The sequence below is a fragment of the Gavia stellata genome, chromosome 4 (genome assembly GCF_030936135.1).
Source record: "Gavia stellata isolate bGavSte3 chromosome 4, bGavSte3.hap2, whole genome shotgun sequence".
In the NCBI taxonomy this organism is placed as follows: domain Eukaryota; kingdom Metazoa; phylum Chordata; class Aves; order Gaviiformes; family Gaviidae; genus Gavia; species Gavia stellata.
The window spans coordinates 54197455-54220954 of record NC_082597.1 but is presented as its reverse complement, the minus strand read 5'-3'; the positions used below and the strand labels follow the sequence as shown (position 1 = coordinate 54220954).

The window sequence follows — 23500 nt, the reverse complement described above, 5'->3', positions numbered from 1 at the left end:
TACAATTACTTACTTCATTTTTTTTAAGACTTCAATCTGAAACCATAGAAACCAAAACCTGGTTTTGAAATAAAAATAGGTGCGCTTTTTTTTCCCCTGAAAAAAACCCGAAAACGTTCTAATAAATTTACCCAATAAATTCTAATAAATTTATTTACCTAATAAATGTTATAATAAACGTTCTAATAAATTTAATTGCAGCGTCTGACTTCAGGCATTTTGCCTTATTCAACGAATACGGCTTATAGGGCAGGGCTTGAAAGGAAAGACTCCCTTCAGCATGATATGGAAAAGGAAGGGGGGAAGAGAAACTGAACAGCACAGAAGTGATGTGTTATTTACAACAAAGGACTGAGCATGGGAATGCAGAACCCCAGTGCTCTCCCTTCTCCGCAGCCACCTCCAAAAGGTACGAACACGAACACGAAGCCGACTGACACCATGAACTGTCCATCTGCAACTTACACCACAACAAGCCGAGCACACCACCGCACGTGGGACCCCGCCGCCGCCAACAGCCCCAGCCGGGGCTCCGCGCCTCTCTGCGACTACAACTCCCGTCAGCCCGCGGCGCAGGGCCCGCGGCACCGGCCTGCCCCTGCGGGAGCCGCCGGCGCGGAAACGGCCGTTTGTTAACTTTCGCCACCTGGGCTGCCACAGAGCTGGAAAAGGGGGGAGCCGTGGGATCCCCTCCCCGTCCTCCGCGGCGGGAGGCGCTGGCGGGACGCTGCCCCGCGCCTCGGGAGGCGCCGCCGCGGGCAGCCCGGTGTGTTGGCGGGCCTTCCTCGGGCGCCGGCGCCGCGATCGCGCCTCCCTCTCTCCAAGATGGCGGCGCCGTTGGCGGTAAATTCGGGTAAGAGGAACCTGAGCGTGGGGCGGCGGCTTCTCCTTCTCCGCGGTGGTGCCGCTCGCCGTCTTCCCCGCCGCCCACCCGCCAGCCGGTCGCGGGGTGCCGGCCCCGCGCCCCTTCTCAAAGCCCGCGGAGCCGGGGGCGGCAGCCGTGGGAAGGCCGGGCGTGAGGCGGCGCGGCCCGAGCGGGCGGCGGGCAGGGCGCCAGGTTGTGGGGACCGCGCTGCTGCTGGCCGGTGGTGGGGAGAGCGGCCTCCGTATGGGCCGCCTCCTCCTGTGCGGTGGTACCCGGGGCGCTCAGACCGCGCAAACGTGCCTGGCGATGGAGCTCCGCGGTCACGGCTGTTGTCGTACCTGTCTGATCCTGGCAAGGAGCGTATGAAGCTGGTGATATGAGGGAGCAAAGGCCACCTTGGTTCGAGAGGACTGTGGTAACTCAGTGCATGTGTGATTAAGCATCATTTCTGTATGGATCTCATCTGTTAATGCTTTGTGCAATAGAAGGTAAAAAAGAAGTGTCCGGGATTTTGCTCTGTGCTGTACAAGGAGTCTGGAAATGTTGAGCTGGTTTCTCTTGCATTGAGTGTTGCTAAGGATTAGGAGCATCAGGATCATCCATGAGTCTGTCACAAGGAGCAGTTTTCGGTTACTAATGCAGCACTTACCCAGTATAATTGGGGAATAAATCTGATACAAAAGGAAATGACCAGATAATCGGAGAATAACTTAGAAGATCATTTAGTCCAACATTCCTTCTCTCCCTCCCCCTTAAAACAAGGCCAGCTCAATCAGGTGGCTCAGGGCCTTATCTGAACTAGTTTTGAGTATCTGTAGGGATGAAGATCCTCCCAGAGACCTCTCTGGGCCTCTGTTCCAATGTGTAACTGCCCTAGCAGTAACTTTTTTTTTCCCTGATGGCTAATTGTAAGTTTTGGTATTGCAGCTTGTGTCAGTTGCTGCTCATCTTCTCTTGGGGTATCTCTCTCTCTGTTTTCTGTGTATAGTGCCATTCAGTAGTTGAAGACAATAAAGCTCCCATCCCTCTTAAGCCTTCTTAAGACTGAACAAGGTCAATTCTTTCAGCCTCTCCTCATTCATCCTGTTCTCCGGCTCCCTATTTCAGTGTCTTGCTCTCAGAAGCCCAAAACTGGACACAGTAGCGGAGTGAAGGACTCTGAGATGCCTAAATAATTACTTCCTTAGAGCTGCTGGCTGCAACTCTGTTAATACAGCCTGGTGCATAGAGGCCTTCTTTACTGTGAGGATGTGCTGCTGACTAATGTTCAGCTTCCTGCCTAGAGGACACTTGGGTGTTTTTCTGTAAAGCTGCTTTCTAGCTGCTTGGTCCCCAGCCTGTACTGTTGCGTGGAGTTATTCTGTCTCAGGTGCAGAACATTGTATTTGCTGTTGTTGAGCTTCATTAGGTTAATACAGGGAGAATGGAAACCCTGTGAAAAGCAGTCGTGCCTGGAATATGGGCATGGCCAAAAGGTCTGTAACTAAGGTGGTGTATGTTATAGTGACTAGTTAATAAAATTGAAAAGCGTCATTCCTGTGTCAAGCAAGGAGTAAATTTTACAGAGAAGATATTTTGATCTAACTGAATCAATTGCATCCCTGCCCCAACACATAAAAGCAGTAATAAAGCAAAGACCCTTCATTTGGGGATGGAGAAAGGGTGATTATTCCTACCATTAACAGTATCTGAAATGTGACTTTGTTAAAGTGGAAATTGGAGTAGTTCAAAGGAGACTACACTTTACTGTATAAATTACATGGCAAGAGATTTTATAGCCTTATAATTTAAAAAATAGAGGAAGAAGGCATTTTGTACATGAAAGATGAGATAAAAATTAAAGTAGATGTGGCACTGGAACTAATGACGATTTTGCCTTAAGTTATAGTATATTGTTTGTGGGAACAGACATAGCGTGGTTAAGTCTATAGCTTGGCAAAAAGTTCAGGCATAAGCGTGAACTGCTATTGTTGCCAAAAGAAGCAACCTAGCCTGTTCTTCCTTGCTGTCCCTGATGGGGTGGTCAGCCTTTCTAAAACTAATAATAATAGAAACAGCATAAGTGGGAAAAAGTCAGCATGGTCGCTAAAGTCCAACCTTTTTTTCATCCCAGTTGCTTATTCCTTTCTCTACAATACTCCATCTTTGTCCTAGCATAGCTCGTGACATCACAAACTGGGTGGTAGATGAAAAGAAACTGTTTTTTGAATTAGTTTTCAGTTAGAAAAGTTAGATCCTTAATTTGTTTTAATGCCTTACACTATGTGTATTTGGGCGGCTGCAAACCAATAATGTTGTAGGGACAAGAGCAAACAAATGGGCCAGGGAAATAGTTGAACAGCTTTTGGCAGGCACTGTGGATTGCTGCTGGTGTTTATTGGACTTGGTAATTTAATAAGAGTGAAAAGAGCATTTAGAAATAGAAGTAAATCTCTGAACTGTGAAGTTATATGGGAGAGCCAGTTACAATCTGGAGTGTGAAATTATTTGTCCAATAGTAGCTATCTTTAAAGATTTGTCTAGGCAGGGGTAACATGGTATGATTAAAACAGTGATGTTTAAAAAGGACAGAGGATTTGTCCTTTTTATAGGCTGTCCTCTCAGATACAGGTCTACTGGCACTGCTAGTTGCGTTGTAAAAGACGGTGTGGGACGGTAGTTTTTGTTAGTGCTGAGGTTGTGGTGAGAGGATTTGTTTTGGTTTTATTTTTGTTTTATGTGGTTTCTTCCTTTGCAACAGAATAAAACTGACAAAGTTTTCTTAGTTTGTTGCTGCTTCCAAGATACCTTAGGTAGTGGTGAAACTGGCTGAAACCAGGGGTCTCGCTCGCTAAGACCTGCTCTTGTCTCCATGCTCACTCACTTCACTTCGCCTTGGCTTACGCAGCCTTATTATTCAGGGCATCCATGTAGCATTTTGCATTACTTTGAGATGGTGCATCTTCACATCAGAGTAGCTACCTTTTGCTTGCTGTCTTAATGTAAGCAGCCCGGTAAAGATGAGGTGTGGAAATGTTTGACTTCGATGCATCTAGTCAGGGTTACCTTGAGGGATAGAGCTGGCTAGAACAAGCTACATGAAGATAAAATGTTGCCTCTGTACTTGATTTTTATACCACAATATCAACTTGTATGTTAAAAAGAAGGGAGGGGGGAAGTTAAGCCAGTTTTAAGTGAAATGTTAATATTTTTGTATGTAGGGTGACCTGCAAGTCATAGTCCCATTTTTATCATTTCTCCAGAAACAAAGACGGTTTCAGAGGCTTCTGCTTTTAGCTACCGACTTGCTGTTTTCCTCTGTGCTTCAGGCATTGCTCTTTCAGTTGTTTTAATGGTTAGCAGGGCCATTTTGTAACCTGTGCTAATGAAATAATCCGATTTTTAAAAACAAGATTGGAAGAACTCTGGACAATGTTGCTTTCCCCACCCCCCCCTTTAATTTTGATCATTTGACTAACACGACTTACAGTGCAGTCCATCAGAGTTGCAGGGACATAATTAACGAAGCAGGCGTGCGTACGGTTGGGAACAAGTGGCTCTGAATGAAGGAGGGCAGCAACCTCTTAAAGTAGCTTTTCCACTAGCAAAATTGTAGCATGCAAAAAACACTGCCAGCTTATAATATTTTTGGGTCAGGGACCATCTCAGTAGATGCTCAGTAACACGTAACACTACCTACAATCAGGCAGTGGTTGTTATGTGGTAGCTTGCAGGCGAACTGAATATAATTGGTAATAAATTTATCTGGTATGTTTAGCAGTGGCTTGTGTGTAGAATCTGAAACTTTCACAAATACAAATGATATCTAACAAGGGAAACGTTTTGATACTTCTTTTTAATGTGGGTCTTAAAATTTTGAGGGTTTCTTTTAACAGGATGTTAATACTAGGTGGTAAGAATAATTTTAAGTCTGTAAGGTTTTCAGTTTAGACAATGATTCTGGCAGAGGTCTGAAGACTACTTTGGCATACTGTTTTCATGAGACCTGATGCAAATAAGGAAAGTTCTAGTGCAGTCTTCAGGATACAGACTTTGGGTTCTGAATGATATGACTTCTAGTGAGGAAGAGATCATTTCAGCTGTAGTACTGAATTCATATTTGAAGTATGCAGAGGAAACTTTTTTTCTGGTGCTGAGGAGGAGGATAGATTGTGTTTCTAGAGTAGAGTCAGACTTATCTTGAATAATAACACATTTATGTTTGCTAGCTTCCAGAAATAATCTGGTCACTTCTAAATGTAGTGAGGCAATTATTTATATTGATCTGTCTGTTTCCAGTAAAGGAAATTAATTTCTTTATGAAGCTCTTTTGCAGAATGTTAACAGCAAATGTGTCTTAGGGATCAGAACTACTTGTTTGGTTTTTTTAAAAATTAAAATGAGATGAGTAAATGTAAAAGAAAGTGTCTTTAGGCTTATGATTTTTGTTTCTTATGTAATATTGCCTTTAATCGTACAGTTTTGGTTTCTAATATATTTTATGCTGCACAATCTGATACAGTGATGCACCAGATCATGATAGCACTGCTGTTCCTTTTCAGTCCCTCATGTATTAGGTATTTGTTTGGGAGTTTTCTGTCAAAAATGGAAAGCAGGAAGCCTGTCTTGCTGAGTTGCATTCAGATTCAAGGTCTGGTGTCCAGTTCTTAAGGTTATTCTTTAGTCTTAGGCATTTCTAGTCTTAGGAATTTCTAAGGCATATAAGGATGCAAGATTACATGCAGAGATTGTATCAAATATCTTTATAAGATTACTTTCAGCCCCAGAACTTAGCTGCATACATCATCTTTTCTGCTTCTCTAGCTCCCTAAATACAATTAGGTTTTATACCAGACCATTGTTGTTGGGTTTTTTGTGCCTTAAGAAGGGAAAATATGCTTTGCTTGATGAGCATAACAGTCTAACTAGTCAAGCTGAGACTAACAGTAAATTAAAAAAGGCCACTTATTGAAAACAGTGTATAAATACTTTGTTTTCTTTGTTTCTTTCTCTATTTCAAATACTTCTGTTTTGTTTTATTTCTTCTTTTAGCTGCCAGCTTGTGGGGTCCATATAAGGACATATGGCAGACTGTAATGAATGCCATTTGGAAAAGGCAACCTGAAGCTATTCATCGCCTTGACCAGGTTTTAAAGAAACACAAATCTGACTTCATTTCTCTCTTCAGAAATCCGGTACTGGACTAATGCTCTCTTGTGGAATGAGTTGGAGAGTTGATGATTTACTCTGTCTTGTACTGTTGTATTACATACCATTTAGGCACTGACCATTCTTTTCATTTTACGTTTTTACAGTACATAACAGAAATGTGTTATAGCAATCTTATTCTGCTGTAAGAATATGAATAGCTTGAATAATATATATTATTTTGTGTCTTGTACAGCATAATTTTTATCTATAACATTTCTTTCCTCTCATTATTTGAATGCTTTTTTGAAAGGAATAGGAAAAGTATCTGATGCTCCATCAGTCAAGTATTGGCTTTTTTTGCTACTCTTGTGTGTCTGAAATAAAGCACAAATCTATTTTTTTCTGGTTTTGGTCCACTCTTATGCTTCAGTCAGGTTAATGAACACATGGAACAGGTGAACACATTAATTTACAAAATATAGAATATGTCTTGTTAGGAATGTGAGATGATGTGGAGAAACTCACTGTTTCTTGGCTGAGGATCACAAGGTAGCAATTAGAAATGCCTTCTTTCAGTGGTGTTAATTCTGAAAGAGTATATGGCTTTTTAAACTGATAGGTCAGAAAATTTAACAGTCAGATATAGAGTTTTGTCAGTATATTTTAGCGTCGGTGAGTTTAATAGAAAAAAGAATGATGTAGAAAATAGTGCTTTGGAGTAATGCAACAGTTCTGATCAACAACCTGGATGTCTTTCATTGAGCTGATTCATGTTGAGAATTGTATCAAAATTTACTTTCAATTTCCATTATTGTGAGTAAACTAAATGTCAGCACCGATTGTATAAGATTATTTTTGGTACATTCCCACAAGGAGATCATTGCTGTGCAAGTGTGAAGCGTTTTTAGGCTGCCTTTACTATTTCCGTGTTTAAAACACTGTCTTTGTTTTTATGATGACAACCTAACCTTTCAGAACTGTATTTGTGAGGCAGGATTAATGTGTAAAGCTTTATTCAGTATTTGATCTTGCCATTTTGAATAACTTCTGATGCTTATTTCTCTTGCAGCCAAAGAATGTTCAGCAGCATGAGAAAATTCAGAAAGCAAGTACAGAAGGGGTTGCTATCCAGGGTCAGCAGGGAACTAGGCTTTTGCCAGAGCAACTCATCAGAGAAGCCTTTATCCTCAGTGACCTCTTTGATATTGGAGAGTTGGCAGCTGTTGAGCTCCTTCTAGCTGGTGAGAAGGGAAAATATTTAAGAGCTGGAGAAATACAACTTAAATAGGGCTGTCTTATTTAAGTGTATGCTTAACATGAATGCATGATTCAGTCAAGGCCTTAGCTTCCTGACATAGAATGTTTGTAAAAAGAAATCTGCTGTCACTGTAATGTGATATGATAACAGTATTCTGAACCTTAATGTTCACATTTGATGCAGCGATTGCAAAAGGGAGAATAATTTGAGGGTTTTCTTATGATTTACTTTCTCTATCACTGAATTTAAAAATAGTTTAAAAATAATTGATTGAGGGTTTTTCCATAAAGCAGTGTAATAGATACTGGTTCTTCAAATTATGTGTTAGTTATACATTGATATGTGACTGTATTTGGATCGTAATCTAATAGCTGATTAGTAAGAGAAGTATTCTGAAAAGTGGCACATGCTTTGCATGTAGAAAATTTATTTCAATGTTACTAAAGTACAGTTGCTAGCAATAACTAGCAACTGTTCATTATTAACTTTTAAGTGCATTAAAGAAGTAGCTTGCCGATTTGTCGCCTTTGGAAAGCCATCTTGAAGTCAACCTCAATTTCTATTTTGAACTTGAATTTTCGAAGTAAATTCAGACAGGCAATTTCATTTTAAACAAAGAAAAGATATTTTGCTGATAATTAGCTTGATTATTAAGATGGGTAGATATCAGTTGCAAATACCATTTGGACTAGGATACTTATGGACTTGAACTTCTATTTCTTTTAAATTTGTGGATATTTTAATAGTTTAATATGGATTTTAATAATAGCACCCAAAATTTCTGTGATTTCTTGGAAGTGCCTGAAACAAATCAAAGTGATAATGAATTACAATGATTGTTTTGAATGCTGCATTTGTATTTCAATTAGAAATGTAAAGATACAAAGCTGTAATCAAAGTGCGTATGTTCAGCTTGATGTCACTATTCTGTGCATTTTCATTCAATAGGAGAACACCAGCAACCTCATTTTCCTGGCCTTACAAGAGGTCTAGTGGCTGTTCTGTTGTACTGGGATGGAAAAAGATGCATTGCCAATTCACTACGAACCCTCATCCAGTCACGCCAAGGCAAGACGTGGACATTGGAACTCAGGTCTGTATTAAGGTGATGAGCTGATCAAAGCTCTTTGAGTGCTTTTAGGACTGATTTAGACTCAAGGGAATATGAATATTCTCAAATTTGTTTGTTTCTCATAACCTGATGCAGCTGCTTCCATGTTTGTTTTTTAAGCATAATATTCTTTTTTCTTACACATCTTTGTATTGGATTATAAGGATATCCATTTTACTTTCTGTTCTTTTATGCTGCTTCACCTTTTGGCAGTGTTTTGCTTCAGACACCCACCCAGTCAGTGTTGCTCTAACTAGTGTTGATTACTCAGTATTTCAGAGACTGAGTTTCTGCCTTTGCTGTGTTCTGACTTCCAGTGTCCTGCAAAACAGAATTGTGCTCCTGCCTTTACTTAAAATGGATACACTATCTACTGGCGAACATAATAACATTTTTTTGACTTCAAAAAGAAAACAGTACATATTGTTTACTTCCAGTGCACAGTGATTGCTTGACTAGAGAAAGATTAAAAGATGTGTTCTAGTGTAAATATAAATTCTGAAACATGAAATAAATTATTACTTTAGAACTGGCTCCACCACTTCAGTAGGATGTACATAATTGGACAATTGCATTTACTAGTAAGAAAGAGGCTGTGTGCTTGTGTGTTATGTGCGTCTTATGTATAGTACTTTTTCCTTTTGCTAGAAATCTTAACTAGCTGATCTATGTTGTATTCTCATATTCCATGTTCTTGAAACTACAGGTACCTGAAAACTTTGTATCCGTTCAGCATCATGTTTTGAGGGCACTGCTTACTGATTAGTGATGCACATTTAGTTGCTTTATGTGTATAAGGTAGTTGTACATTTTCTGTCAGCAAATACATTTGATGGGATTCATTATTTTAGACTTCCTCTGTGACTGGGACTAGTATGATTAATTGTTAAATTTATATTCTTTCCGTTACAGTCAAGAGTTAATGTCCATGACAACACGCTTTACAGATGACCTAATGGAACAGGGTTTGACTCAGAAGATCCTCACTCTTGTGTCTCACATTGATTTGAACAATGAATTTGATAAACTCCAGAGAGAGCGAGGATTGGGCAGTGAGAAACATCGCAAAGAGGTAACGAAGGGACTAGGCGTGAATATTCTTATGAATTACTGCACAGATTAGAAAGATGAGAATAAAGTTAGACTGCCAAGAGATATGGAGTGGTGGTTTTTTTTTTTTCCCCACTTTATAGTTTCTGTTCTCTCCCGTTGCAAGCTCTGTTACTGTCTGAAGCATCATAGTAACTACTCAACAGCTTGTGCTATACCAGTGTGAGATCCAGATTACTTCCTGCTTTTCTGTTTTGCTGTTGCTTCCTGATGCTAGGGCATACCTTATTTTTAGTGAAGAAGTATAATCAAGGACAGTGAGAAAGTAAGCCTAATATTTGCACTATGTGTAAATTTCTTATTTTTTGCAATTTTATTCTAAAGACTGTATATTAAATAATCTGCTCTCAGCACTACCATTATCAGCACCATTGGAATAAAAATAGCAAACTAAAATTCACAGATTATTAAAACAGATTGAGAAGAAGTCTAGTCAGGCAAATAATGCTCTTGTTAATAATCCAATTGTGTTAATATGAACAGAAGCATTTCTAATAGTGAAGAGTGAGAATTGCTTGAAAATGAGTCCTCATTTTTGTAATCTTTGAACTTTATTGAGACTGTGACTAACTGCAGAGTATATTTCTAGTAAGATTTTAAACATTATTGATTTAATTTCTGAACTTCTTTCTAAGGGGTGATCTGCCTAAAAATTATTCTGTTACAGTCAGTCAATTTGTTTTCCACCAAATAAAGAACTAGTTTTACATTTTTGCTATTTATCGAGAAACTATGCAAAGAATATCCTTCTGATTTACCTTAAATTACCTTTATTTACCTTAATTTTATCTTAAAATTAATTTAATGCTTAATGTTAGACCTTTTTCTTCCTTTTAGGTGGACTATAACGTATTTCCCTCTGTATTCATTAGAACTATTATTCTGCTGGAATCTCTGCGCAAATCTCTCGCTGTGTTAAATGTTGAAAAGTTTTTATCAGCATGCATGTGATTTTATAGGAGATAAAGAGCTATAGGCATTCTATTTTTTTATTTAACCAGGTACGATGGATATAGGTCAAGAACATTATTAGAAGCTTGTAATTTAGCTAAATACAGTTTTACAAAGACCATTATGAAAGGCGATAAGTGGCCTTTTATTTTTTAAGTTTGTGGTTTTGTTTTTTTTTAACTTCTACTGTTTTCATAAGACTTAAAGCAGTTAAAACTCAGCTTGGGGGGAGGAATGAAGTTAACAAATGAAATAAATATTTGTCCTTGTTTGAAAACAGGTAATTTTTGGTGTAACTGTTAGAAAAAAGGCAAACTTCTTGTTTTCAAGAGCCAGTGTACTTAATTGTACATGCAATATTTTGCCAAATAAAAAGAAAAAAAAATATTGTTAGTATGAAAATGCTTGGTAGCCTTTATGTTGGGCATGATATTTGTTTTGTATGTAATAGGGGATGATAGATTTCATCTGTGTTTATATTCTGAAGTTGATGTAAATATTTTGTCTGGGGAAGAAAGTTCTAATTTTAAATGTCTTTCAGTTTCTCAGTGTAGTAGAAGTTAGGTATTTGTATAGTCAGTTGAGGGCATCCCTTCTGGGGCAAGGGGGGAAGACTATGACCTTATCTGCATTTAACTACCGGTGTAGTTGTATACTGGAGACAGGAAATGTGACTTTTGTGTGATACGTTTACAGCTACCAAAGTTCTGTGTAGATTCATGTCTCCTGACCTTGACAGAGATGCAGATTTGCATGTAGTCATATTCCAGGATATTTACTCACACAAAATACATGGGAATATGAATGCATTTAACAAGCAGAAATGTGCCTTTTGTTGTTCAGCAATTAAAAAACCCCCAACATTTTCCGTAGCTGTTGTCTTTTTAGAGTAATTTTTAACTTAACCTAGTCATACTGATTGACTGAGATGGACAAATTGTACATGTTGCCAGAATATTTATATTCTCTGTTTTTTTTGTTTGATTTTTCTTTTAAAGGTTTCTGACCTCATTAAAGAATGCCGACAGTCTTTGGCTGAAAGTCTGTTTGTCTGGACCTGCCAGGCACCACTGAGTAAGGATGACACTCTAATCCTCATAAGTTACCTGGAGAAAGTAACAGTGGAAGCTGATGGCTCATTGGATGGCGTGAACTTGTCTCTTCTCATGGCTCTCCTTTACTGCTTTGATGTCAGCTTTCTGGAACAAGGCACAGAGGATCGTGAAGGTAATGCTGGCAGATTGCACAAAGAGGTTATGTTTTGCAGATGGATAAATTGTTATTTAACCAATTTTGTTACTGATCAGTAACAAATTAGTAGGATTTTGCATGTTTGTTTTCACATTCATTTACTGGATGTTGGTGTTGTGTTTGGTTTTGTTGTTCTTCAAGATCTGATGCACCGGCTTCCTCTGCTAGCAGAAAGACAGTATATAGCAACAATACACACTCGTCTTCAGGAGTCTCAGCCTTGGAAATTACCAGGCCTGCAAGCTACTGTTAGATTAGCCTGGGCGCTGGCATTACGCGGAATATCCCAATTATCTGATGTGACAGGTAAATTACCCTAAAGTGCAGTTGCTGCACATTAGTGTTCCGAGCTTGCAAGTGGTGTAAGTCGAAGTATGTGTTACCTTTTTGAAGTGGTAGTATTTACCTTTATGATAAAATTATCGTTGATACTCCTTTAAAGCTTTCTCAATATGTGACTTTAGTTGTTGAGAATTGAATTGCTCTGAAATGTACACAGATTTAGAAACAATTCGTTATTAGACAGTAATATTGCATAGTGTCTCATTGAAGTGAAAGAGATTTTAATGTACTGAAAAATGTAAAAGATTGCATTTTAGCAGCTTTAGTATCATTTGAACACTTAAATTGAGAACTGATTCACGCTTATGATCTTTTACATCTGTAAATATTAAACCTCAGTATCTTGAGAGAAGAAATCTATTTTTAATTTTTTTTCTCTCTGTACTTCACAAGCTTTCCAGGCTCCCTACTAGGTCAGAACTGAGTCTACTCCAGAATATCTATTAAAGAAAATGTAAACAGTATAATTAATGTTTAATTAAGGTTGGTTTGTGATTCTTGGTTCGCAACTTTAGATTTGATTGGGTAAATGGATTATGTACTTTAACACTTATTAAAAAGGGAAGTTGAGATCGTCACCTGACATTAACTTGTCTTTTCCAGTTTAGTGTTTTCGTGTATGGTGGAAAAAACATAGTTGATAGAAGCATGTTGATTTGCATGTCAGCCAGGTATTCTGAAATATGTTTTGTTTGGTAACTGATAATTGTAATTTATTTTTTCCCCTCTTGTGATTTTTGTTGCGCAGCTCTTGCAGAATTCACTGAGGCAGATGAGGCGATGGCAGAGCTAGCAGTTGCTGATAATGTCTTCCTGTTCCTGACTGAATCTGTTGTAGGGTCTGAAAATTTCTACCAGGAGGAATTTTACATTCGCAAAATTCATAATCTTGTCACAGACTTCCTTGCACTCATGCCAATGAAAGTAAGTTGTTTCTGTGAATAGCAGTTCTTGAGAAATGTGGACATCTCTTCTATATTTCTAACGTTAGGACAGGTAGCATAGAGATTCAGATAAGACCCTCAGCTTGAGGTGCTGCAATTCAGAAAACTTGTTGACTTTATGGAACCCGTATGGTTTGGGGTTTGTTTTCCACACTGAAGTAGAGTGTGATTTTTTTTTTTTTTTTTTTTTTTTTAATTATTATTATTATTTTCTTTTTAAAAACGCTTTGGTGTGGTGAGATTTGCAAAGCATGCTTTTTGTGGTGGTAGTGGTTTTGTTTTGTTTTACATGATTAAAATTTAAATGAATACTGGAATTGATGGTAGTGTATGTGAGTATTGACTTTGTTGTTGTTGTTGTTGTTTTTCTTTTTGTCTTTTGATACAGACAGTAGTGTAACCTAAACTAACATACTGGTTTTGTCTCTCATTTTTAATTTATTCTTTTACTAATGATCTTTTCCATATTTAAGGGGAGGGATTCTCCTTTTTCTTTCAGTAGTATCAATTGTTGGGAAAATGAGTAGCTGTTTTCACTAGAACAGCAGAAATGCTGCAAAAAGGTTTTAAAAAAAGTTTGAAGCAATTACAACAGTTTAATTTGTGCAAGACCTTGTATCTAGACATGGAAAATTAAAATTCTATGAAAATGCTTTTATTTAATTGATGGAGGCTTTATTTTGTGACCTTCATTGTGTTGGCAACTCCAACTATAGCTCGAATAATTACTTTTTTCAGTGTGCAAAAAGAAGGATTTAAAAATATATTTTGTTCATTGTAACCTCACAGAGTGAGAACAATATTGGCAGGAAAAACAATATTTGAGCCTTAAGAATCTTTGAGGGCATATAGACAGCCTTTAGGTTTAATCCTAATTTATTTATAATCTATTGGTATTGCATGTTTTTTTCTCAGGCTGTCTTTTTAAGCTGCAGAATATCCATAGAACAAGTATAATGTCAGTTCAAACAAGTTCATGTTGATAACTTTACAGCTGTATTTCTGCTGCAATGGCTGCTTGCATATAATACTTACCATATTGTAAGAGGCTTTGGACATCCTTTGAAGGCTGCATGCAGCGGTGTTTTCTGTAATACAGACACAATAGCCCTTAGGAATCTTGAATATTTGAGGAATATGTGAGGTATACTTTATGGAAATTTCTTAAACAATCAAATGCAAACAGGTTTGGAACTGGGAACTTTTTAATAAGCCAGTTCTTCATTGGATGGTGTTGCTTTACAAGTGATTAAATGTTTCCCTGTAATGATATCAGTTTTTTATGAAAGAGATACAAGGTAGATTTTTGAATGAAGGTGGAAGAGCAGGAGACTGACCCAGGCTGAGGTTGCTGCCTTGTTAGATTTAGAGCAGATCTGTCTCCTGTATCCACAGAACTGCCTGAAAATCTCAAAGCTGTTCATTGGTTATTTGGTACATCTCTCTTCTTCATTGCGTTACGGAATTGGAGGCTTTATCTCTGGGAAGAGTATTTATCTTCCATTTCGGGTTTTTTGCTTTGGTTCAGATCTGCAGTTGATTGTAGCTAATGCCTAAAGATGAAGAGAGATATTTTTCATTACAAATAGAATTTTGTAATACAGGATATAAGCAAAAATCTGACTGTTGCCTTGTATTCCGGGCCAGTATGTTGACTTGTATAGAGGCCAGTACTAGTTGTTTTACAGGAAAGGGTTTGTTAGCAGGCAATTGGGTTATAGCCCTAGAAGGGAATTTTTTTGTCTTGACTGCTATTAGTTAGTGGTTGGCTTATGTATTCAGCTATTTCTACTGAATCTCAAATTTTAGGTAAAAGGAAGTGTCTGCTTTGTAGAATCTTTTTTTTTTTTTAATATCTATAACCTTTGTTCAATTTTATTTAAATCTGTAAGTCAGCATTTTATTTAACTGTAATGTATAGTTTTAACATTTATGCTGCTTGTCAGTGTAGATTCTGTAGATTTTTGTGGATTTCTGTAGATTTTTTTTTTTTTTTTTGTTGACTGTATTACTCTCAGAACTCAATAATTAGCTTTAGTAGTTCAGGTAATTCATTATTTCATTTATCAACACTCAGTTTTGTCCGTCTTTTAATTTTGTTAGTATACTAATTTGGCTAGTTTGCTCTGACCCTTTCCACTAGTTACTTATAGTTTTTAACTATTTTTTTCTTGATGAGACACAATTATTTTGCTGCTTATTCGATTTTGCAGATTAAGATATAATATAGCCCATGAACTTGTCTCTATTGACCATCACCATGTTTTAATTTTTGTTGTGTTGAATTGGTTGTTTATTTCTTTCTCGTTGCTCAATGTCTGCTTAACATTTAAGGAAACTTAACTTTTCATCTCATGGCTCTTTGCTTTCTATAAGCCTCTGGTGGGGTGTTTTGTCAAAGGCTTTTTGACATTAAAATTAAATGTCAGCTGTTTTTTTTTAGTAATTAGTTTTTTCAACACAAAGAATTTTAGGATACTGATGAAAGGGCTTTTTTTTTTTTTCCCAATTGCTGCAGTTGTTATTCCCCTCCCTTTTCTCTTCTTTTTTTTCCCTATTCTGTTTGTTGACATGTGGTAATGCTTTTAGTTGTGACAGACTGGGTCCAAAGTAATTACATCAATCCAAAACTTCTCAAAACATAAAGTAGCTGTAAGTAGAAGTAGCCTTAAATGGCTAAGAAAGGTGCAATTCACAGATCTATATACAGAAAAGATAATTTTACGCTGTTTTCTGTTTCTTTTCACTCCCAGTGGGTAATAGTCTAACTTTCTTTGTTTGAAGCTAACCTGTCTAGCTTTCAAAGTAAAAAGAGGAAAAGGATCCACCTTTTGGGGCCAAACCAGAGGATCTGGTGAAGTCAGGTGGGGAAAAACTCCCATGGTATAAGTTCAGGGCTTTTGCTATGAACTGAGGGCCTTGGCAGTAAGAAAGTGATTGAATATATCTTTGAATGTAAGCTCTTGGCGGGGGAGGGTATTAAAAAAAAAATAATTGAATATTCTTGTCATGTATGTGCAAGTTCATTTGCTTTCTTAGTTTTTAATAGGCTGTTTAGCCAATTCTGTTATTTCTGTTCTGTTTCATTCTTAGCTAAATATAGACCAGTGTTTTTTTCCACTTTATAAATTGTGTAGGTGAAACAGTTGAGGAACCGTGCTGATGAAGATGCTCGCATGATCCACATGAGTATTCAGATGGGTAATGATCCACCAATTTCCCTTCGGAGAGATCTGGAGCATTTAATGCTTTTAGTAAGCCCTATTTTCTTTTAAGTTACTGTGGCAAAAAGTGATTGTGACTTTCCTTCTTCATCAGAAAACCCATATCTGAATGGTAACATACAGTGCTGGATCTTTCCTTTTTTGGATTAGAGGGGTTTTTTTTTCTCTTAAATATAGATGCTTTCTATAACTTTCCGTGTAAAGGAATTAATTTACTGCCTTGGATTCTGATATTAATGAAGTGTCATTTAATTCTTGTTTAGTAAGTAAGAACTGCATTGCTTCTTATGTTTGAAGAATTCTTGAGCTGACAATATTTTATGAAATATTTAAATATCCAAAATTTAAATTATAATAAGATTATCTTAACATGTCTATTATCTTAAGCCATCTTATTTTAACATAACTTAGAAATAGGAATTTTAAGACTACAGGCTATCACTGGAGTTGATCTGGCTAAATGCATGAAAGTTCTTTGGAATGGAACACCTTTGTGTATCTAGACCTTAATGTTTACACAGTGTTTTATGTTTCTGTAAGTCTTCAAATTTCTCCCTATTTACTGTGCATAAACTGTTACTAGGTTTTAGGGGTTTCCCCCGACTATTGACAATTATTCTGATAAAGATTTGAAATGTTGAAACAATTTTCATGTGTTGATATATTTGTAATGAGAATTTGGGAAGACTGTCTTGTATTTGCTGTAGAGTAGGCTAGGCAAGGTGACCCCGTTAAGGCTGCTGAAATTACAAATTCCCTAATTTCAGCGGAGTTTTGACCACAAGTGTACATTTAAAAGAAAGATCTTTCTGTTTCTGTCATATTTTTAATAAAAGAAAATGGAAATAAAATAAAATTGAAAAAAAATTTAAATAAATGTTTATTTAAATATTAGTTATTAAGGTTACCTAACGGCAGTTTCAAAAAAACCCACATCAGAAAACGGATTTGCATATTGAACTGGTGCATTTTATATTTTCTGTTCATGAATAAATTAAAAACTTGTATATTTCCCCTTACTTAGCATGAAAATGTACAAGTGTGCAATTTTCAATGTAGCATTCTTGAATATAGGGTTTACTTTTCTTTTCCAAAGGTAGTCCTTTAGGTTATAGGACATTAACAGGAAAAGTTTTATATTGAAATGCTTTCTGAAGTAGCTCTGAGATATATAGTAAACTTAAATGACAAACTAGAAATGAAAATTTATTCTGAGAAATTTGTATGTTCAGATAACGGGTAAGATTTCCAATCCTGATACTGCCTAACTTGTTTTTAAGTTAATGTATCAAGGTACGCAAATTGTTATTTAAGAAGAAATTGCACTGTTTTCTTAGCAATGATTTAATCTGTGATAATTAGTTAGAAAGCTATGAAAGTTTCACTTACATCTGCATTTTGAATTTCTGTGGCTGTCATTAGTTCTGATATTGCTATTTAGAAGCTGTCATTTTCAGAGAGTTTTAAGGAAAGGAACACCAGACGTGGGATGCTTTGCCTCTCAAACGTGTTTAGCTTATGTAGAAGCAGTGCTTATTGTTGAAGTAATCGTCTTTTCTTTATATAGTTGATATTTTTCTAACATCTTCCTTTCTCTGATAGATTGCTGAATTGTACAGGAAAGACCCCTTTAATCTGGAACTTGCCCTTGAATACTGGTGTCCATCAGAGCCTTTGCAGACATCTACCATCATGGGGTCCTACCTTGGAGTAGGTCATCAGCGACCGCCTCAGCGCCAGGTTATCTAGATTTTCTTCAGTAGTTACTAGTAACTTGAAATTAAAGTAATAAAAAAAAAAAACAGGCAACCAAGTTTTTGGTATCCTATTACAGCTAGCCTCTAAGAAGACATAATCTTTTATCAGTGGCTTATCTGCATGTGTCCTGCTCTGCAGGACCTGGTTATTGTTGCTTGCTCTAAAATGAGCTACTGCCAGTCATTCATGGTTGTCAATAAACTTAGTAAGAAAGAGTCCTAACAAACTTCTTTTGAAAATTTTGTTTAGGTCTGATTTTGTTGCAGTTGCTAAATGAATTCTGGTAACAGTGCTCTTGTGTTTTCTGTCTGATGACCTCTACATACCTTTTTGGTGTAACTGAGAAGTTAAATTCCTTAACTATAAAAAAACTTTATTAACTATAGTTGATAGTATTTTAGGGGGTAAAAATCCATAAGAATATTGTAATTATTTATAGCCCATGAGAGACAAAACTTCAAAATCAGGATGAAGAAGCAATCTAAACAGATGAAGCAGACATTCCAAAACACTTTAGATACCTAGGATGCTGTCAGCCTTCAATGAAGCACTGTGCAGTGTTAGGTAAAACCTAGTATGAGACATATCGGACACGTCCTAAGATCCACCCAGAATACAGGCAACTTAATTTAGGGCCTGGTGCCATCTGCAAACACCCTGCTATGACCCTGGGAGGAACCACTGTGTGTGTGAGTTACTGTGCAGGGATATGACAAGCATAGTGAATTCTTTCCCAATATCACTTAACTTGCACTGTGAGACGTGTTGTTAATACTGCTGTGCATTATTTGTGAGCTGAAGTAAACTTTACCACTAGAAATACAGAATTGGAGAGTTGCGTACTTTGCACGAATTATTTTATTTTGTTTATTTCCTCTTTGAAACATGATTGTCACCTTCAGGGAAACTGAATAGGCCAGTCTGCAAAGGAATTTTTTTTTTGGAGTTGTGATTCCACCCCTCTGCCCCACCCTGATTACATTAGAATCTGTTTGCTGACTTTGGCTGTCTATTGTTTTCCTAAAATACTCAGATTAATTTTTTTTTTAAACACTGATCTTTATTTGTTTTAGGTTGTCTTGTCAAAGTTTGTTAGGCAAATGGGAGATCTACTTCCTTCCACAATTTACATCCCATACTTGAAAATGCTGCGGGGACTGGCTAGTGGGCCTCAGTGTGCTCATTACTGCTTTAGTTTGCTAAAAGTCAACGGCAGTAGTCATGGTAAGAAACGTGACACTTCAGCTCTTTCTCAACTTTTTTTCTTTAGAAAAGTACAAAGACTTATTTGAAATGAATTGTGGCTTCATACTTTTACCATTTCATTATTAGTGCAAAGATAAAATTGGAAGGCTTCACTTGAAATCTGTTAAAAAAAAAAAACCACAAAAAAACAAAACAAAAAAACCCAAACCAAAAAATAAAACAAACCCAAACAAAACTGATTAGGTAATTAAATGTCTGAGCACCTTAGCAAGTAATTCACATTTTTTTAAAAAGCTGTGTCTTAACACCATAAGAGATGCAGAATATCAATATTGCTTATTGTAAAATATAAAATGAGTAATGTCTTAACTTTAAGATGTGTATTTTGTAAATATAGTTCTCTTTCCTGAGCTGAGCTGACTTTTTTCAGAAGCGCTTTGTTCTGTTAGAATTTTTTGATACATGTGATATAATAGCACTTTCTCAGAGTAAGAGATGCTGGTCAGTCCTGTGTTCTGCATTAATTTTGCATTGATCAAATTGGAAAAAAACCGTACTTTGAAGATACGAATTGGAATGTTTGCAGCACTATTTATAAAACGGAAAACTTATTTGTACTGGCTTTTCATATCAGCACCTTTCTGTCTCTATTAAAAAACAAAACCAAACACAAAAAAACCAAAAAATCCCCAAACCAGAACCACTGATTTCAGAAACAATAGCTCTACTTTGAACTTTATTTTTTCCTCTAGATAAGAAAGTTTTCTTTTCAAATTTAACTACCCTGCTTGTCACCCTGTGAAAGAGTAGAAAGAAAATCTTGTCACCTGTTTGTCATTTTTCTAGCGGAAAACATCCAAGGAGCAGGCGGCAGCCCAGTCTCCTGGGAGCATTTCTTCCACTCTTTAATGCTTTATCATGAGCACTTAAGGAAAGACTTGCCAAGTGCAGACAGTGTCCAGTATCGTCACCTGCCTCTCCGAGGAATCACACAGAAAGAACAGGATGGATTAATTGCCTTTCTACAGTTGACCACTGTTATAGTAAAGTGGGTAAGTATCCTTTCATTTGATTTTCTTTGTTATTTTTTTTTTCTTGCAAAACATCATCATTCAGCTGTTGAAGTTCACTTGACCAAAAAGGTATGTAGGGCAAATTTACCTAGCAGTTGTAGTCATTTGGTTAGTGAACTTCAAAAGTATGGGAAGCATCAGGAATAACTATTACGAACAAACACGTGGTCCGGGTGAAGCAGGAAGAGATGACACCTTTTCCTGTGTTGCTGGTGTTACTGATTCTCTTGCTTTCCTGACACTTCGGTGTCATGGAGATGTCTTTCAGAAATTAGGTATATTCAGAAGAAATGACTACAGAGTAGAAAAGTTCTTTGCATTTAATTATGAGTTTGAAAAGGCAAAAATAATAGATGAATTTGAAAGGAAATAGTAGAAATTTGGCAAGGAAACTCATCAACTGTGAAACTTGCCTTCAGAGTTAGATTTAAAATGTCCCCAAAACAAGAGTGTAAAAAGTGCTATGAATTGACTGGCAGAGGATAAAACTGCAATGCAGATTTTGTCTTGTGAATTGTCAGGGTAATTCTGGATTCTGTGGAATTCAGCTCTTCAGTACCCACCAGACTGCACCCTAAAAATTCTGTGATGTAGTGAGATACCCTTGGTTTTGCTGACACAAACACAAGACGTCAGTGAAACTAATTAGGATTTTAAAAATCATTCCTGGTGGTGGTGATAATGGGGTGTTTCTATGTGAGCTGTCATGTCAGCAGTGGATAAGCATGGTGAGAAAAGGGACTCTTAAAACTAATATTTCCTGGCATCATCAAACCATAACCTGGAAAGAAGCAAGTTCTAAGGATGCAGGGAGTTATCATTTGATGAGGCTAGAGGCAGGTTCCTGTCCAGTGGTTCATTTGAGAGTCTCAGATGAGCTTCCACTGGTGATGACCCTGCTATGAGACTTAAAGAAATTATGTAAGTTCCTAGCAAATGTCCAAATGCAGTTTAAGTTCATAATAGAAGTATTGATAAAGTCCCTCTACCAGTGCTCGAAGAAGCTGTCTAGAGTGTAAGTACTTAAACTTATTTAAGACTAATTCCATAAATGTGTCTACTAAAAAAAAATTAAAAAAATAGGGTTGCTATAAGAAGTTTATATTATGCACATAATTTTTCTGTATGCATAGGCACAATTTTAGTACTTGTGAGTCATTAAGTTGGGCTTTTTGTTTAATTAAAATTATTTGCTTTGGAATGGTCTGCTATTCTTCTAATGTTCTGTGTACCATCAAGTACAAAGCAGAGTCATTGATACTGAACTGTGAGATAGAGATTGTAAGACATGAATAATCTTCAAAGTAATAATCTGCAGTGTTTTCTGTTGAACTCCGTAGAGTGAGAATGCTCGCTTGGCTCTTTGTGAGCACCCTCAGTGGACACCAGTAGTGGTCATTCTGGGACTTCTTCAGTGCAGCATTCCTCCTATTTTGAAAGCAGAGCTATTAAAAACTCTTACTGCTTTTGGAAGATCTCCTGAAATAGCTGCTTCGCTCTGGCAATCCCTGGAATATACACAGGTATTTTAGGATTTTCAATGCTTAGAACTATAGCATCCCAATCTGTTGAAGCTGTCAGTGTAATTTAAATAGCATTGCATTTCCTTCTAAATTTTCCTGTTGTCATTGCTGAATATAATTTTTTTCACTTTGTTTCAAAGTAAGAACTGCATTAACTATTTTGAAAATCACAGTATGGTTTTATGCCTCAGATGGCTGTGCTTATTTTACATAAATACAGGTTTCCTAACTGACAGTTCTATGTGTTCAGTATGTTTTTTTCCTCAGGGTATGTCATTGGTAATAAATGTTCTGCAGGTCACGTGTTTTTCTGTTTGTTTGGGGGTTTTTCTTGTGTGTGTAATATTCATCCAGTTTGAGTGGTGCTTAGAGAAAGAAGGGACTGGCTAAAAAGCTCCACTTTCAGGCATTTAATTTTCAGAGGAAGTTAATTGTAATTTACAGGATATTGTTGCCAACTTTCACATTTAGATGGCAAACGTCAGAGATATATTACAAGCCCTACCTTTTTAAAAAAGTGGGTTTACCCTTCTGTCTGGATTTCAGCGAAAGATTTTAAATATGAATCCTAAGGAAGATGAATATCAAATGAAAAGGCTCTCGGTATTGTTAATTAAAAAATCATAATGGGATGGGCTTATTTTATAGTCTGTATTATGGTTCAGACTAATTGCTGTTTTATTTGGAGGAACTTGAGGCATTTGAACTACAACTGCTAGTTTATTATTACTTACTAATAAAAACACCCTGACAATAATGACATCTTATAATAGTAGTATTTTAAATGCTCACCACCTTTGCTTCCTAATTTATGATATTTCTTAAAATATAGTGTTGTAAGACATAACAAGGGAAATGTCTTTCCCCATGCCAATATAAGACAAAAATCATTTAATGTGGAAGTATTTCTGCTCTCTTTCATTTAACAATAAACATGATGCAGATCTTTGAGGATGTAAAGCTAGAAATATACAAGTGCACAACATATAATCCAGCCTTTCAGGCAGAAAAATCTTAGCTTTTTACCTTTTAAGAGGATTTAGGAAACCTCTTCTTACAGCTAAAAAGTGATGAGTACCTTTCAGTCATGATAGAAATGGTGGAGATGCACTTTGATTATGTAAAATGTATTGTTTGTCTGTTTTCATTTCTCTTTCTGTTTTGAAGATACTACAAACTGTGAGAAGTCCGGGTCAGAGACAAGCAATTGGTATTGAGGTAAGGGTTTCTCTGTACCTAGGCATCCTCTCTGACCATCTGCATATGAGCTCGGCAGAGGCTGCATCTGCTGCAGTGTCCACGGGAAACCATTGGAATAGGCTCTGACATTCACTGCTTCTTAATTTACTCTCAGGCCTGCTTGTAATTTCTGGAAATTTTATCCATTTATGAATTCAGTGCAGCTTCATACTAGTAACAGAGCAGCATCTAAACACTGAAATTTCTTATGAGCACTTCTTATTAAAATTTTCCTATTTTCCTAATTTGGCCTCACTTTTGTTACATCTTAGTACAGTTCACTTCACTTCTAATAAAAGTGGTAAATTAAAGCAAAGTATGTAAATGTTGAGTCATTTCTGAGCTACTGTAAGATATGCATGAAGAGTTTATTGCTGAACTGAAATGACAGTATTGTTGTTTCACTGCTTTTGCTTTGTTTGTGGTGTACTGTAGGCAAAAATGGAGCAAAGTCAATTCACTGTAAAGTAATTCACAGATGATGCTCTTATATTGTTTGTTCTCACATGTTTCTT

At 36.9% G+C, this 23500-nt stretch overlaps 1 protein-coding gene across 2 annotated transcripts in view; it reads left to right on the top strand.

Moving 5' to 3' along the window:
* Positions 1–825: 825 nt before the first annotated feature.
* NUP205 (nucleoporin 205) overlaps positions 826–23500 on the top strand; it is a 52882-nt gene continuing 30207 nt past the window's right edge. The window contains exons 1-14 of one of the 2 annotated variants that reach the window (XM_059815947.1): positions 826–853; positions 5897–6039; positions 7065–7236; positions 8202–8346; positions 9277–9436; positions 11424–11652; positions 11818–11982; positions 12776–12942; positions 16100–16216; positions 17789–17926; positions 19018–19168; positions 19997–20202; positions 21564–21746; positions 22914–22964. In XM_059815947.1, the coding sequence (XP_059671930.1) occupies positions 826–853; positions 5897–6039; positions 7065–7236; positions 8202–8346; positions 9277–9436; positions 11424–11652; positions 11818–11982; positions 12776–12942; positions 16100–16216; positions 17789–17926; positions 19018–19168; positions 19997–20202; positions 21564–21746; positions 22914–22964 (2055 nt within the window). Of the gene's footprint in view, positions 854–5896; positions 6040–7064; positions 7237–8201; positions 8347–9276; positions 9437–11423; positions 11653–11817; positions 11983–12766; positions 12943–16099; positions 16217–17788; positions 17927–19017; positions 19169–19996; positions 20203–21563; positions 21747–22913; positions 22965–23500 lie in introns of both variants that reach the window. The other variant, XM_059815946.1, reaches the window with a different exon arrangement.